The sequence below is a fragment of the Zootoca vivipara genome, chromosome 13 (assembly GCF_963506605.1).
Source record: "Zootoca vivipara chromosome 13, rZooViv1.1, whole genome shotgun sequence".
Taxonomy (NCBI): domain Eukaryota; kingdom Metazoa; phylum Chordata; class Lepidosauria; order Squamata; family Lacertidae; genus Zootoca; species Zootoca vivipara.
This window is the reverse complement of record NC_083288.1, coordinates 38,947,446-38,963,702: the sequence shown is the minus strand read 5'-3', so window position 1 is coordinate 38,963,702 and position 16,257 is coordinate 38,947,446. Positions and strand designations below refer to the sequence as shown.

At 46.2% G+C, this 16,257-nt stretch overlaps 1 protein-coding gene across 6 annotated transcripts in view; it reads right to left on the bottom strand.

Moving 5' to 3' along the window:
- Positions 1-16,257, bottom strand: part of LOC118094676 (carbonic anhydrase 4) — a 39,789-nt gene that overhangs the window by 3,217 nt on the left and 20,315 nt on the right. For 2 of the 6 annotated variants that reach the window (XM_060281696.1, XM_060281695.1), the window contains 6 exons: positions 10,403-10,574; positions 8,387-8,471; positions 6,672-6,701; positions 5,465-5,629; positions 2,806-2,951; positions 98-187 (listed from right to left, as the gene is read on the bottom strand). In XM_060281696.1, coding sequence (XP_060137679.1) covers positions 98-187; positions 2,806-2,951; positions 5,465-5,629; positions 6,672-6,701; positions 8,387-8,462 — 507 coding nt within the window. In that variant the 5' untranslated portion in view covers positions 8,463-8,471; positions 10,403-10,574. Of the gene's footprint in view, positions 1-97; positions 188-2,805; positions 2,952-5,464; positions 5,630-6,671; positions 6,702-8,386; positions 8,472-8,881; positions 9,252-10,402; positions 10,575-11,401; positions 11,545-16,257 lie in introns of those variants that run through there. The other 4 variants (XM_060281697.1, XM_060281698.1, XM_035135273.2 and 1 more) reach the window with 4 other exon arrangements.

The following is a 16,257-nucleotide window of genomic DNA, read 5'->3' as shown; positions in this document are numbered from 1 at the left end:
CTAAGCAGCCCACAACAGCCCCCAAGGGGTTCAGGGGCTCCTGAACCAATCCACCCTTTGACTGCACAAGCATGGGCCACTCTGTGCCGTTCCTCACCTGTATGAAGAATCCCAGGACAACGAATCCCTCTGGGTCCTTCGCCGCTTCTTCGGCACTTATGCCATTTTTAGTGTGAACGATGTGGAGCTGGTGCAAGGGAAGGGAAAAGAAAGGGAAGGGAAAGTGAGAACGGTGTTTCTAAAGTACGCCAGAGTGAGAGCGAGAGCGAGATTCTTGGATTTAGTTCAGTGGGTAACAGTGAACTACCTTGCTGGCCACTCTGGATAAGAGGGTGCTAGACTAGACTAGGTGTGTCTTTGGTTCAATCCATCAGGGCTCTACTGAGTGCAAAGCAGATTCCCTACAGCTGAGCCACACGGCTTTCACGTAAACTCAGGCATCCCTGGAGTGCTGTTGCTCCTTTTGGAGACGCGAGCTATGATCAGCACAGTTGTGCTGCCTCCTCTAGGAGTCGGTCTGCTCCCAAAGTGCTCTGCTTGCATATTTGGGGTGGGTTTGAAAGCAGCACCAGATACAACCCCATAAATCTCCAGGATGCTTTCTCATCCAAAAGCAACTAAACTCTGCATTGCCCATAGATTTACCACTGCTGTGTATTTTTTAAATCTAGCTGTTATGTTCTGTAAGAGCTCCTTCAGATAATCAGAGCCATAGCTGCCAAGTTATCCCTTTTTTAAAGGGATTTTCCCTTATGCTGAATAGGCTTCCTCGCGAGAAAAGGGAAAACTTGGCAGCTATGATCAGAGCATTCATCCCTATTTGCTTGCACCAGTTAAACTACGTCCGGTCTTTTATTGAGCATGTCTTCTGATTTGTTTGCTGGTTTGATGATAATGAGCATTCATCCTGCAACTCGATTTCCTCGTGAGGTGTTTACATGCCTTCCCCTTAATCATTGGTCCATCCCACACCTTTCAATGCATTCCCTGTCACATCTCAAAGTACAAAACATCTGCTGGAAAGGGATTTGCTGTGTTAAAATGACAGAGTGTTGCTTTAATCCACTTCAACTGTGCAAACCTAAAGTTCTACGATGCACTTGAATCCCTCCTGTACGATACTGACAGCCCAAAGTAAGGTTACCAGACGTCCCCGTTTCCTGGGGACAGTCCCCAGATTTGCAAACCAGTTCCCTGACAAAATCCACTGAATTCGACTGAAGTTGAAAAGTGTCCCCAGATTCATTGGAAAAAAAATCTGGTAACCTTAACCCAAAGGCAACCTTACTCCCCCAACTAGCCTAGGAGCATATGTTTGCAAACACGCTGTCTGCTGAAGAGGAAGGTCTGCCCTGGAATGTCTGCCTTTTTTGCTCAGTGTTTCTCAGAATTGGAGAGGGAGATACAGTATATAAACAAGTGATAGCCCAGAGTTTCCAGGAGCCTTAATTGCAGCCTCAGTGGAATTCTTAAAAAGAAGAGCCGGGGCAGTGAGAAAGTGTGGGTTAACCTTTGCTTGATGCAACATTGCATAATCTGCTCATGCTCAGCAAACTAATCCAAATGAACACTCATCAATAAACAGCCAATATCACCTAACCTCCCCACGAACTTAGAGAAGGAGAAGAGGAGGAGGAGGAGGAGGAGGAGGAGGAGGAGGAGGAGGAGGAGGAGGAGGAGGAGGAGGAGTAGGAGTAGTTTGGATTTGATATTCCGCTTTATCACTACCCGAAGGAGTCTCAAAGCGGCTAACGTTCTCCTTTCCCTTCCTCCCCCACAACAAACACTCTGTGAGGTGAGTGAGGCTGAGAGACTTCAAAGAAGTGTGACTAGCCCAAGGTCACCCAGCAGCTGCATGTGGAGGAGCGGAGACGTGAACCCGGTTCCTCAGATTACGAGTCTACCGCTCTTAACCACTACACCACTCTGGCACACTGTGGAAACAATTTGAGATGAAGTCTCAATAAACAAGCCATCTGGAAGTGGCAGACCTTGGGGTCTCAATTTTCAGTGACACCCTGTGCAACGCCAAAATTCAGCGACCCTTCGCCTCTCGTGCTCCATTCTAAATCATAGCTGCAGCTTCCCCAGCAGCAACTCTGAGGCTCTGTGCCCAAACCAGTCTGCATCTGGAAGTACGGTAGCCAAGATCTTAAGAAAAGAGGACAGCCTGAACACCAGAGAGCGGAAAACGACATTATAGGTCCAGGGCAACAGAACAATAATATTTGGGCTAAAATCCTCAGCTGTTGGGGACTGCAGCTCCCATCAGCCCCAGCCAGCATGGTCAACTGTTGAGGTTGATGGGAGTTGTAGTCCACAAATGTCCACAGGGCACCACCAGGTTGGCTACCCTAGTCTGCCCATTTGTTGCTCACTCTCATTGCTGCTTTTGAATTATGGTGGTGGAGGAGACTCCTGAGAGTCCCATGGACTGCAAGAAGATCAAACCTATCCATTCTGAAGGAAATCAGCCCTGGGTGCTCACTGGAAGGACAGATCGTGAAGCTGAGGCTCCAATACTTTGGCCACCTCATGAGAAGAGAAAACTCCCTGGAAAAGACCCTGATGTTGGGAAAGATGGAGGGCACAAGGAGAAGGGGACGACAGAGGACGAGGTGGTTGGACAGTGTTCTCGAAGCTACGAACATGAGTTTGACCAAACTGCGGGAGGCAGTGCAAGACAGGAGTGCCTGGTGTGCTATGGTCCATGGGGTCACGACTAAACGACTGAACAACAACAACAACAACAACAACAACAACAACAACTCATTGCTGCTTCCCCTGTTCTCCCAGATGGCTCACCTCCATTGAGTGGTGCTGGCCATTAATGGCATGTTCTGAGCCTGCATGGTGGTTGGTGCCGAAGTGGAAGTGGAAGGACTTCAGGTGGTACTTGGCCGGGAGGCTGGGGCTGGAAACGGTGGCTCCTTCCTTCATCTCAACCTCAGCTGCAATGGATCCAAGAAACAAAGCAAGTGTTGAGTTGTGATGACTCCTTTATTTTAAAAAAAGAATAATAACGTTTCCAGCATTCCCACCGCCAGCGAGGCAAAATGCTGAAGTGTTAAGAGATGGCTCACATAGTCAGAACTGTGTACTCAGAAAAGATCAAACTAGGTTGCTGTGTGTGTACTATACAGTATACATTTAAAACACATTTCCACTCTCCGAGAATCCTGGAAGCTATAGTTTGCAAAGGATGCTGGGAATTCAAAGAATCAAAGAATTGTAGAGTTGGAAGGAACCCAAAGGGCCTTCTAGTCCAACCCCCTGCAATGCAGTAATAAATTGTAGTTTGGAATTGTAGTTCTGTAAAAGTTAAGCTACAGTTCCCAGGATTCTTCTAGAAGGATCAAATGCACTTTAAATGCACATTAAATGTATTGTGTGTATGCATGTGATGTTTGGGAAGGCAGGTCTTTCAGGGAGTCATTCATCCAGAAACAGGGAGAAGACTTCAGAACAGTCGTATATAAGTGGGAGTGGCACTCTGAGCATGAGCAGCTTCAGCTGGAAGTGCAGATCAAAGGAGAACTTTCATTTTTGCTTTTTGCAGACGACTGACCAACAAATGCTGTCTGCAAACTGCTATGTCATGACTGCCAATAGATTGTGTCTGCCTAGGTTGTTCCTAAAGAGAAAGAGGGACTGAAACTTAAGTATGCTTTTACAGCTAATGCTATAATGATTGTAAATAGTGCTACCGTAATGCATTTATGACCAGCCAAGCAATAAATCACTTGACTCAGTTTTACAGTGTCTGTGAGCGTTTCATCTCAAAGTGTAACTTCAATTGCTGACCACTGCTTCCAGAAACTCTGCTAAATGGACGAAAGCTGCTAACGAGGTGCCTACACACGAGTATTCTCACGCAGCAAAAGTATGATGGATTGTGACCTTTAATAAGTTCCCCACTGTATATCTAAAATCAGGGGCAGGGGAACTTTCTAGCCCAGCAATCGAGATCTTTCTATCTCCACCACTCCATCGGCCGATTCTGCCATCATAATGACATCTGGTGATTGACAAGTGGGTGATACCACACACCTGTCAAAGTTTGCCTGCGGGGGTGGGGGAGGGGAGATAGTAACCGTGCAGGATTCAGGTAAGCAAACAAGCAGGATTGAACTCCAAGTGCATCAGCTGATAGGCATGGGGTTCAGTCCTTTCTGTAGGATTTAGGGATGTAAAAGAATTATCCCCCTCCCCCAAACAGCCAATCCAGTCATATGTCAGTTGTGGGACAGGTAGACATCAGGGGCATGGCAGGTGGGTGTGATTGGGAGAAAACGGCCTTGCGGACCAAATGGGCAGGGAGCTGACAGGCCAAATTTGGCCCCTGGCCAGGTGTTCCCCTGTACTTAATTTTACTGCCTAAAATTAATCTTGGAAGGGTACAATTTAGAGGGAAGAAGTGGTGGGTAGGGTGGGGGACAAGTGAGCTTATCCTTTCCCCCATCCACCACTTTCCTTGCTCAGCTGCTTCTTCCCCCCCCCTCCCGGCTTGGTTTTGCTCTATGTTGATAGGACAGTCCAGTTCTGCAATGGCTTAAGTAGCTCTGTGACGTCTTTCGATTTAGGAAACCATCAAAGCTTATTTTTCAAGCCTCCTGAATTTGTAGTTGTGCATTTGCTGATGCAGTGATCCTATGAAGTACTGCAGGGCCAAACTCCTCTTCTTGGCAAATGGTTTTATCTGCATCTTAGACTATGTATAGGCGGTTTAATAACACCAGTTGTTCGCTGCCCTTTAACTGATGGCAGGCTATAAAGAAGAGAGACAGGAACCTCTGTACATCATAGACAGAGTACATGTCAACTTCTCTCTCCCTGGGGCCAGTTTACCTATGAGATTTTCCTTACCCAATATATTCTCACTCAACCCCTTCAATGTGCAGCACTGGCCATGTTACTAGGAGCTGCATGGCACCCATTCTTCACTTGTGAGGAATCTATATTTTAGTGTGGCAGCCCCCACACTTGCTGTACACATTTTGGAGAATGCTAAAACCTTTTCCCCGTTTAGACAAGTCAACTCAGATATGTTGAATTCTGCCATGCATTTTTAAATCCGTTTTCATCTTATCGTTGCTTTAAAAGACTTGGCGGAGCCCATTTAACCGGTGGCAGCAACCTTCCAATCCACCACCCTCCAGATGTCTGGGATCACAACTCCCATCAGCCCGACAACTTGGCCAATAGTCAGGGATGATGGAAGCTGTCGTCTAGCAACAGGGCACCAGCTTGGGGAAAGTCTGTCCTATAGCGTCGCCCAACCCTGCTGAGCTGGTAGGTACAATGCCGCTATCTGGGTCTCTCCACTGTGTTGAAGCATAGCTGTGAAGCCAGCAGCTTCCATGGAGACACACAGATTAACGCGCCTGCAGTCAGAGTCCCAATTTCAAGACCTCTCCCAATGCCTTCTACATCGCCCACCGTTGATCAAGTCGCCTATACTTACGGTAATCCCCTTTGTTCAAAAGTTCTCGCGGCCTCCAACGGTCCTCATATCCGGACAATGTCAAGGGACCCAGACAGGAATCAGGCTGTGTATACTTGGTGACAATGTTGATGGGAGACTGCTTCTTGTCGTTGCACTGGCCCAAGTGTTTCCATGTAGCGGGGCCTAGGGAGAGGGAGGCAGAAGCAGGTGTGGAGCCAGCGAGGAAGAGGAGGAACCCAAGGCAAAATTGAGTATTGCCTTCCCTTTGGGCAGGACAGCTTATCAAAGCAGAAAGGGTGACTGTCGGCCTTCCAGTACCATATACACACAAGCACTATATTGATTAATCTGGGAGTCACGGCCTGATCCTGAACACCCAGTCGCCCACTGCAACCAGGATCCTCACTCCGACCATAATTGTGGACTGAAGTTGCAAAGGATGGGGAAGAATTCACTTTTCTGGGAATTGGGAATGGGGAAGGGTATCACCCTAAGAAAGGGCTGGGGAACTTGTTTTAACCTCAGGTGTCACTAAAACAAAAACATTTTCTTCCTTCGTCCTAGCAGGAGTTTCTGGAATCCTGCCAAACTGAGCAGGGTTTGACCCCCCCCCCACTTGTCAGCTGACAAGCAAGGGGTCAAATCCTGCTTCTCTGGTTGTGCACACCTCTTCGCTGCTGGAACAGGATTTAACCCCGCCCTCCTGAGAAGGTGTCCTCCCACCCATGCAGGATTTAACCCCGCCCTCTCAAGTGATGTCAGCTGGTGGGCAGATGGGAAGGTGGCTTTGCGGGTCAAACTGGAGCTTCTGGCCAGGAAGGATTGGCCAATGGGCTGGAAGTTCCCCATTCCTGGCCTAAACACTAATTTGGATTGAACAACTGCTGAAATTCCTACCCGTTTGTCCCACTTCAATATGGAAAACTTGGAACTGCCAATAGGGAACCAGGAACCAATTGGGAACTTCAAACTGGCATGATTGGATTGGTGGCCTAGTTTGTGCTGAGGCCTCTTTCAGGCTGAATTTGGCTCAGCCCAGCTTCCTGCCTAGCAGATTAAACAGGCTGCTCTGTGGGCATGAGAGCTTGAAGCCCCATTAGAGAAGCCTGCTACCCTTTCTGTGCCTCAGCGATCGAACTGCACTACTGGAGAGAAATAGTCTTTACTTCTTACACTGGGAGGTACTGAGCTTGTGGATGAAACCAAGTAATGCTGTTTTGCTTACCACAGATTGGCTTGTCATAACACCATTTCTCTGCAGGAGAAAGAGAGAAGTGTTAGCAGATGGGAGTCTGTAGAGAAAAGAAACCCGATAATACTTACTGAACAACAACAGAGGTCTTGTCTTTCTCAGATCGGTATAAGCCTTATACTTAGCAGGAAGACATTCAATCAGGTACACAGAGCGGAAAACTCCCTCTGAACTGCACAGCCAATCAGAGCATGTGCTACCTCAGTGAAAATATTGCAACTCTGCTTGGTTACTAAGCAACACCTCCACCCAGCACCCTCTTAGCTAGTTGACTTTAACATTAATATAATTGACCCTTAAGCTACAAACTGAATGACCCCTGCACTTCAAACAAGGAGGGCAGAAAGTTTGTTTTATACAGTATTAGAGACTTGAGAATATTGCACACACATCTTTCTGCCTTATTTCCATCCATAAGGCAAGAGAAGACTGGGGCTGTCTATTGATGCCACTGCATGAAGTGAGAGCAGCCCAGCGCCACCCATCTTTCTGGCCCCCATTACAGCCATTTCATACCTCCACTTTTCCTGTTCTACACACAGAGAGAGAGGAGGATGGGGGAGAAATTAGTTTGGTTAGTATTTTAATCTGACACACACACACACACACACACACACACACACACACACACACTTGCATTTTCCATAATAGTGAGCTGAAACACAATTAGCTTTCTACATTCACACCTCTCCGAATTTTGTAATGCAATTCTCCAGCCAAAAAATGTGTGGAAAAATGAGTATGTTGGGGAGAAGGGAGAAAGCATAGGTCAAAATCCATCGGTTTCCTGTCCTTTCTCTGGTTTAACATGAGATGATAAGATTGCAGAACCCAGTAAATCCCCAAGGACTGATGCAACACTTTCTTCCACGAAACTAATCCGAAACTCTGGCCTCATGATGAGCCAAAGAAATGAGCCTTGGACTCTGTGAACCCTGAGTCTCCAACCAGAGACCAGTTAACAACACATCCGCACCATACATTTAAAGTACAGTGGTACCGTGTTTCTCATATTATAAGACATGTCTTATATTTATTTTTTCCTCAAAAAAACACACTATGGCTTATTTTCAAGGGATGTCTTATTTTTTTCCTTCTCCTCCTGCCGCGGCCGGCATTGCTGCTGTGCCTATCACTATGTCTTATTTTTGGGGTATGTCTTATATTCCTTGAATGCTTAAAAATCCTGCTATGGCTTATTTTATGGGTATGTCTTAAAATATGAGAAACAGGGTACCTCTACTTACGAATTTAATGCGTTCCGAACGCACATTCGTAAGTCAAAAAAAATTGTAAGTCGAATCCCATAGGAATGCATTGGGAGAAAAAATTCGTAAGTCGAAGCAACCCTATCTAAAAATTCATAAGTAGGAAAAATCCTATCTAAACTGCATCCAAGATGGCGGACGGAGTTCAGTTCGTAAGTAGAAACATTCGTAAGTAGAGTTATTCGTAAGTAGAGGTACCACTGTACTCTGATATCACTTCCCCCAAAGAATTCTGGGAGAATTCAGTAATGGCCTCCCCCAAAGAATTCTGGGAGCTATGGTTGGTTATGCATAATGAGAGTCGCTAGGAGGCTCCTTATTCTGAGCTACAATTCTCAGAGCGGTTTAACCATCAAATCCTTCTTCCCGGGGAATTCTGCGCTCCAGAATTTATCATTTCACTTTGCCGCAGAGGCTTACCTTCACAGCTAACATAGGATCCTCCCAAGAGCAGCAACATCAATAGATGTGTGATTGGTTTCAGCGTGGGAGCCATGATTGCTACCTGTGCAGAGAGGGCATGTTAGGAAAAAGACTTCTCCCACTCAGCCTTGTCCAACCCTCAGCACCAAAGCAGTACATGCTCCAGCCCCGTTCACAGTCATTTTCCTCGGCTATGTGATCAGTGTCACCATTTAGCATGAGAACATAAGAGCAGCCCTACTGGATGAGGCCCAAGGCCCATCTGGTCCAGCATCTTGTTCTCACAATGGCCAACCAGATGCGTCTGGGAAGCCCAGAAATGCACCAGGACCTCTCCCTCCCCATGTGTGATTCCTAGTGGCTGGTAGGCAGAGGCACATCTCCAATAGTGGAGGGGGAGCACTGTCCAGTGGTGGACTTTGGCTTCTCGAATTTCAGCGGCGCCCTGTGTGACACTAAAATTCAGGACCCTCTCCACCCCACCCCACCCACCTCTCATGCTCCGTTCTACATCACTGTTGCAGCACTAGCACCCAGTGCAACTGCAACAGTCGTGCCATCCCAAATCCTCCTCTGCCTTGTCTGCCTCCACTTGAAATTTTCAGAACTCTGGTGCCCAACTATGCACCAGCAGAACAATGGTCTAAGGCAGAACAATGGTCTTAGATTAACACCAGCCCACGTCGATGCATGAAGTCTCTCATCCATTTACTTATCACCTGGATCTCCTATGTGCTAATTAGCTGAACAGCAATTAACTTCAAATTTCACAACGTCAAATTTTGAACGCGGAAGGTTAAAGGGAACAAAAGGCATTCACGTAATATTTTCATATGCCCTTATGCAACTTGGAGCGGCCTGAGGGGAAGTTTGGGTAGGATCCTTGTTGAGTGATCAGCCTGGGTGCTCCTGGCTGATCAGGGGATCACAGAGCTGCTATATTATTATTATAATTGTTACTAGATTACCCCTGCTTTTCAGCCATGATTGGTTCCCAAAGTGACCTACAGCAATTAAACAACGTATCAGAAGATACCAAGGCTGGATCTATACACATCAAAGATGCTTTTCGGTTTAAAGCGTTGTAAATTGAAGCAGGGATAAACAGGACTCCACGTTGCCATCTTGGTGGCACAACGTTATATTGCACATACAACATATATAAATAGCTTTAGAGCTGAGTCCCCAGTATAAAATATTGAGAGCACATTGAGTACACAACCATAGGAAGGGACCCTGAGCACAGTATTTCACTCTGTATAGTATTTTACTCTGACATTGTTAATTGATGGCATTATCCAGGTTCCAGGCGCTTCCCTCCAGAAGGAAGGCGGAGGGAGGAGATACAGAGAGAATCAAGGCTTGGCTGGAGCTGAAGATGGCGTCTCACAAGAGCAACCTCTTCCTTGATCTACACCAGGCATCCCCAAACTGTGGCCCTCCAGACGTTTTGGCCTGCAACTCCCATGATCCCTAGTTAACAGAACCAGTGGTCAGGGATGATGGGAATTGTAGTCCAAAACATCTGGAGGGCCGAAGTTTAGGGGTGCCTGATCTACACTAAGAATGGGGAACCTGCAAACCTCCAGAGATGTTGCTGGACTTTAACTGTCGTAATCCCCAACCATTAATCACACTTACTGGGGATGGTGGGAGTTGGAGTCAGACGATGGCTGGAGGGACACAGGCGTCCCATCCCTCTTCTACAGTCTTGTATGGCTTCTAGTCAGAGAAAAGCATTTGGAATGCACCAAAAGGTCCTCCAGTCTGGCCCTACACTTACCCAAGGGCAGCAGCATAATATACCCACCCACAACACACATGCAGCCAGGCTGTGCAAGCTTCTAGACCCCATTGTGCCACAAGCTGAAAGCCGGGGACTGAAGAGAGGCACAGGCCAGGAGATCACATTATGACATACAACAGAGGAGGAGGAATTAGCAACACACACACACATCCTGCAAATCCTAGAGATTCTCCTGCCACTCCAGAAGAATGGCTCCCCATTCTTACCTTCTGTACCAGAGTCGCCCTGCGTTGTTGCCGAATCCTCTGGGAGTTGCTTCTTTCCAGAGATGTACTACTTCAATTATGGGCCCCTCCCCACAGAGGAGGGGAGAAGTGGGTGAGAAAGATGGGTTACCCAAAGGTGGCAATTGGACACACCCTGTAGCACAAGAGATACCTGGTTGAGGACAAGACAGATAGGCACTCAAGAGGAGGTTCCAAGTGTGGTGATGAACAGGTTGACAATGTACTATATGTGCGCTTTGCATACGACAAGGAAGTCATCATATATAAAATTAGGTGGCTGGTCATCTGATTTTTAATTAAGAAATCTCTCTCTCTCTCTCTCTCTCTCTCTCTCTCTCTCTCTCTCTCTCTCTCTCTCTCTCTCTCTGACATGTGATATTTGACTTTTTGTTTTTAATTAGTTTGAGACTTCAGAATATACAACATTCCCTATCACGGTCATCTGCTTGGTGCAGGTGTGACCTGTTCCATTATCAGCAAGTGGGAAAGTGCTGGTATTAGGAAGGATGCATTTTAAATAAAAGCACACATGCTACTCATATCAAAACACGCTGATTCCTGGACCATCTGCGGTGATTGGGCTGGATCTGGCCATAGTTTGGCCGCCCAGGCCATAGTTTGCCTACCCATGCTTTAAACCCAAGGCCAATCCAGCAACAGGAAACTCTGGGCAACGCCACAGCACCAACTGCCTTGGAACATCAAAGCAACAGGAGGTAAACAAAGAGATATTCTTTGCTGCTATTCCTGCATCACAGTGGGGTTGGACTATATGACCGCACTGGGTCCCTTCCAACTCTACGCTGCTATGATTCTAAGGCAGGGAACAGCTCTGAAAGTCAGTATGTGCTACTGAGTGGCCATACATTTAAAGCACCCCCCAAAAAAGAATCCTGGGAACTATAGCTTACAATCTGCAATCCCCAGCACACCCTTAGCAAACTACAGTTCCCTTCTCTCTTTGGGAGAAGCAATTACCTGTTACTGGAAACCACAGGAGTCCCGAGAGCTCTTGCACTTGCGATCTGCTTGGGGGCTTCCCACTGTGAGAACAGGATGCTGGACTAGATGGGCCTCATCCAGGCCATTTTATGTCCTTAAGCTGTCTTCTTAAACTGCCGCTGGGGATGAATTTAAGACAAAGTTTGGACTATAAATTCAAATAATAATAATAATAATAATCAGCACCGATCTGTTTGGGACTTGGTGGCCCCAATACTGAACTGCATCCTGCATTGGAGAACCTCCCTGTTCCCAGATCTGCATTTGTCTTAAGGGGGTTAATAAATTCCTGATTCACCCCTTCTGATTTGCATGATGCGAGTGATTTTCTGGTGGTCCTGGGCCATTGCATTCAGGCCTACTCTCCACCCCTTCTACCCAAGAACAGAAGAAGAGCCCCGCTGGAGCAAATTGGGAAAGAGATCCTGTTCCCAATGGAACAGCATCCCAATGGCGGACAGCCTTGACACCACTCCCCTTGCCCCATGGAGAGATTGGGGTGGGGGAGAAAAAATTGCTAAGGGAGAAGGCACGGGGTGTGGGTGGGGAGATCTCACCTGTGTCCCTGCTAAACTCGGGAGAGAAAACTGAGCCAAGCGACTGTCCCACAGTGAGGAGGGAGGACAGGGGAGACACCCCCAAGACGAGGCGAAGGAAGAGGAAGAGGCTCCCTTTCTGTTGGAAACCAAGCTCCCGCTACCTTCCTTTAAACCAACGGAAATGCACTATTGTTGTCTTAAACTCTCTCTCTCTCTCTCTCTCTCTCTCTGTGTGTGTGTGTGTGTGTGTGTGACGAGAGAGAGAGAGAGAGAGAGAGAGAGAGAGAGAGAGAGAGAGAGAGAGAAAGAAAGAAAGAAAGAAAGAAAGAAAGAAAGAAAGAAAGAAAGAAAGAAAGAAAGAAAGATGAGTGAATGCAGTCCCAGGGCGGGTTACAGCCATTTAAAACTCGGAACTAAACATTTAAATATGTCCCTTCCCTATGCCCTTTGCATCTTTGCCTACTATTCCAGACAATAACAAGCACTGTGGCTTTCTTTCCCTTCCCTGCTTCTCTTTAAAAACCAGCACTTGACAACAAGAGGAAATTCCAGGGCCACCTGTTTAAAACAAAAGGCAGAACCCCAAAACCACAGGGCACCATCAACCTAAGCCTCCTCATTATGCTTTAATAACCGGGACTTTACGGGAAGCATTGGCGGAGAGAATGCAACCCCAAATATGTCCTCGAGTGCAAACCACCCACACAAACACTCAGTGTTTGCACATGCTGGCAATTCTACAGCAGAGTACCCAAGAAGGAAGGAAGAATCTGCTAAATCTTCCCTGGATGAGGTTGTGTTGTGCCATTTCTGGCAGTTGCAAAGGCTTACTTATTGTCAGGGATTATGAAGGATTAGACCTTGGAACCTGCTTCCTATGCTAAGGGCACCAACGTGAAATACAAAAATTTGAGCGTGTGATGTCTCTTTCCCACATCAGACCTATATATCCCATGCCAAAGTGAGGACCCACCTCAGGTCAAGCTGAGACCCAGTGGTGGGTCCCAACACACCCGCTGAAGCCTGGTGATCTGGAGGAAAACAAAGATCCCCCGCGTTAGAGGGTACGACTTTCCCATCCACATGAACCCCATTATTTGCAGTTTCCTTCCATTTCTATTTCCTAGTCTTAAATTCAGTTCTTCACATTTCCACATCAGCTTGCGAATGCATTTTTAAAAGTCTTCATGAAAATTCGTCAGTATGTTTTGTAGGCAATGTTTCCTAATACACACAATTTTGACAAATACAATAATGCATTATTTTCACCATTACAGCCACACTTTCCACTAGCATATGCATTTTGTACACATTACTTGGTTGGAGAGTTGTACTGCAAAACTTGGAAAAGTGAAAATTTCAAAGGGTGAGTGTGTTCCAGTTTGCATGTCGTTACAAAAAGTGTGAGTTAGGGAAATTTGCAGTTAAATACGAACTGTATCAAATTGCACCCCACTCCCCACTGTTGGATCAGTATCCTTTTTATTTTAGCAGAGTTCCTGTGCCTTGTACAGAAGGGTATGACAAAAGTTCAACAGGATCAGTTTTTTCCACCATAGAGATGCAATTACAGTGTAAGTGCAGTTGGAGATGAAGGGGAAACTTGACCTGTTGCATTTCTGCCTGTTTTTCCAGTTGCCTAAAGGCACAAGAGCCAAGCAAGGGGGCGGAAGCTGGCAACCTTACATGCGTACCAGTTTAATTAGCGTTGGCTCAGCACATCCTGTAGTCGAATCACAAACCTACCACATTAACCTTAATTCATTTGTTTCAGTCACAAGCCATAACAAATTGCATATGGGTTCAAAATGTGATGTTAAAACAAAATGTACAGAACAACCCTGGGAAAACTTTTCATAACTTTTCATAAGGTTCATACAAAAGTAAATCTCTTGTGACAAAAATTGTGAAAGCATATGGCACAGAGTACGTGTTGATCCAAATGGCAGTAGAAAACATGTCTACACATTTTGTCCCATTTTTAGCTGGTGGGAATACAAAGATGGCCACTTTTTGAGTAACCTCTTCATTATCTGAAAGCAAACAAGCCTAGTGGGGTGTTTTGTTTTTACAAGTCTGACCATTTCAAACTTGCCCTTTTAACAGCCCAGGGAGCAAAGCATTCTAAACATGTTCAGTTATAATACAATTAAGCAGAAACTGCAGAGTGTCCTTCCCCACAAATACAAATTATTTTTATTCTGATATCCATCCTCTAACACAATAGGTATTTGTTGCAGTCTGAGAGGATGAGAGCATTTCTTAAGGAAAACTTCTTCAAACCATGCTTGAACAACCAGGGGGCTGCCATAGTATTACTCCAGAGAGATCATCGTTGTCATCTATTTCTTATACCCAGAATATCTGACTGGGTTGTCCCAGCCACGCTGGGCAGCTTCCAACAAAAATACAGGAAAAACAACAACAACAACCACTTAGAGCTAACTGAAACAGAGCTGCCTTCAGATGTTAACTTTATGACGTCTACTGGGAGGGCATTCCACAGGACGCGTGCAATTACTGAAAAGGCCTTCTGTCTGATTCCAGATCAAGGGCCTGGAAACCAAGCCTTACAAGGAACGGGTGAAGGAACTGGGTTGTTTAGCCTGGAAAAGAGGAAACTGAGAGGAGATACGATAGCCGTCTTCAAATATCTTGTTTTCTCCTGCTCTGGAGGGTAGGGGCGAACAAATGGCTTCAAGTTATAAGAAAGGAGATTCTGATTTAACATCAGGAAGAACTTTCTGACAGGAAGAGCTGTTCGACAATGGAGCTGTCTTCCTCGGGAGGTTGTGGGCTCTCCTTCCTTGAAGCTGGACCTCTCTGACGCCTTCGTACTGCTCCCTGATGCCACCCCCCACCATCCGCTGCCTGAAGCAACCACTGCACTTTCCCTAATGGTAGGGCTGGCCCTGTAGTCCAGATCTGGATTAACCATGGTGCTACAAAGCATCATGCATTCTCTGGGACCATCCTTCCACCTTTGTGGTCTGGGCTGCTGAAGATTTCTCAGGAAGGAAGGTGAGCAAAGTGCTGAGTTCTAGCCAGGAGGAACGGCTGCCATTCCAATTGCCCATGAGTCCAGGTGGAAGGCGAGAGATGGCCCGACAGCTGCCCTAATTCTCCCTCACCAGCCTGCAGCCCACCCATCTTAACCAACAGGTCGTTCTGTCCACAACTGCCTATGGGAGCCTCTCCAAAGGCACCCAAAATAGCAAGAAATGAAGCTGGAAGCAGCAACACTGAAGGAAGAGCCACACTTAAGTTTTAAAAGACATATTGAGACCATATAGAGTTACAGAACATTCACTTAAAGCAGATGTTTTATTGCTGCTATATTTATTGCAGGTGCTTTGGAATCCCTTGTGAGAAAACAAGGGTCAAAATATCATTCACTCAAATCAATGCACCACCAAAGGTCATGGGATCCAGGAAGATTAGAGGCTAAAACTGCATTAAATGCTGTGCCAACTTCACCTTCATGTTTATTCTGTACTTTATTATCGCTTCAGGCCTTCTGGCGCTAAAGACTGGTACAAGAACCAGGGATGGGGCCTGCCCAGCAGGTCCTGGTTCCAATCAGTGGGTAGTGCCAAATTTAGAAGTGCAGGGTCAGAAGTGTCATGCCCCATCTAAGATTATACAATCTTATAATTATATTATAGCAACAATAATTAGGGGTGTATTGCAACGATCAGATCTTCATGTGTTGCCTTTCAGCTAGCTGTGCAGCTACAGAAAACTGGAGTGCTCCAAAATCATCTTCTGGATTGTCCTAAATTGCGTTTTCCACAAAGTTCCATTGTGTGGAAAAGAACTTGCACGCCGTTCTCTTAAAACTGAAGCACCTTGTGTTTCCAGTGTTCCTAAACACTTCATTTTGGAGCTTACAGTTGCTCCCCTTTCATGTTGATTGGGCAGCTCTAGGTGACAGGGACCATGCTGCAGAAATAGTAATGGGTCTCTGACACCGGACCGCTATACCACTGGAACCATTTAATCCCATTTAATTTAATCCATTTAATTGAGGCCCTCAGAGGGTTAGAACAATGGAGACGCAGAGTTTATGTGTTTTCAAGGAGAAAAACAATAGAGAATGCTGTTCATGATCACGACTGCTGGCATTTATCAGCAGATCAGGAAGAGAAGTGCAGCAAAGCTAATTTGCACAGAGGTATGGATGGGAAAGAAATTCAGTTCGGATTTGATGAAAATTCACACTTTCTGAAACAAAAGGATCACCCACACTTCCATTTGTCCCATGCTTTCTAGGTAAAAGTTTGAGATACAGGT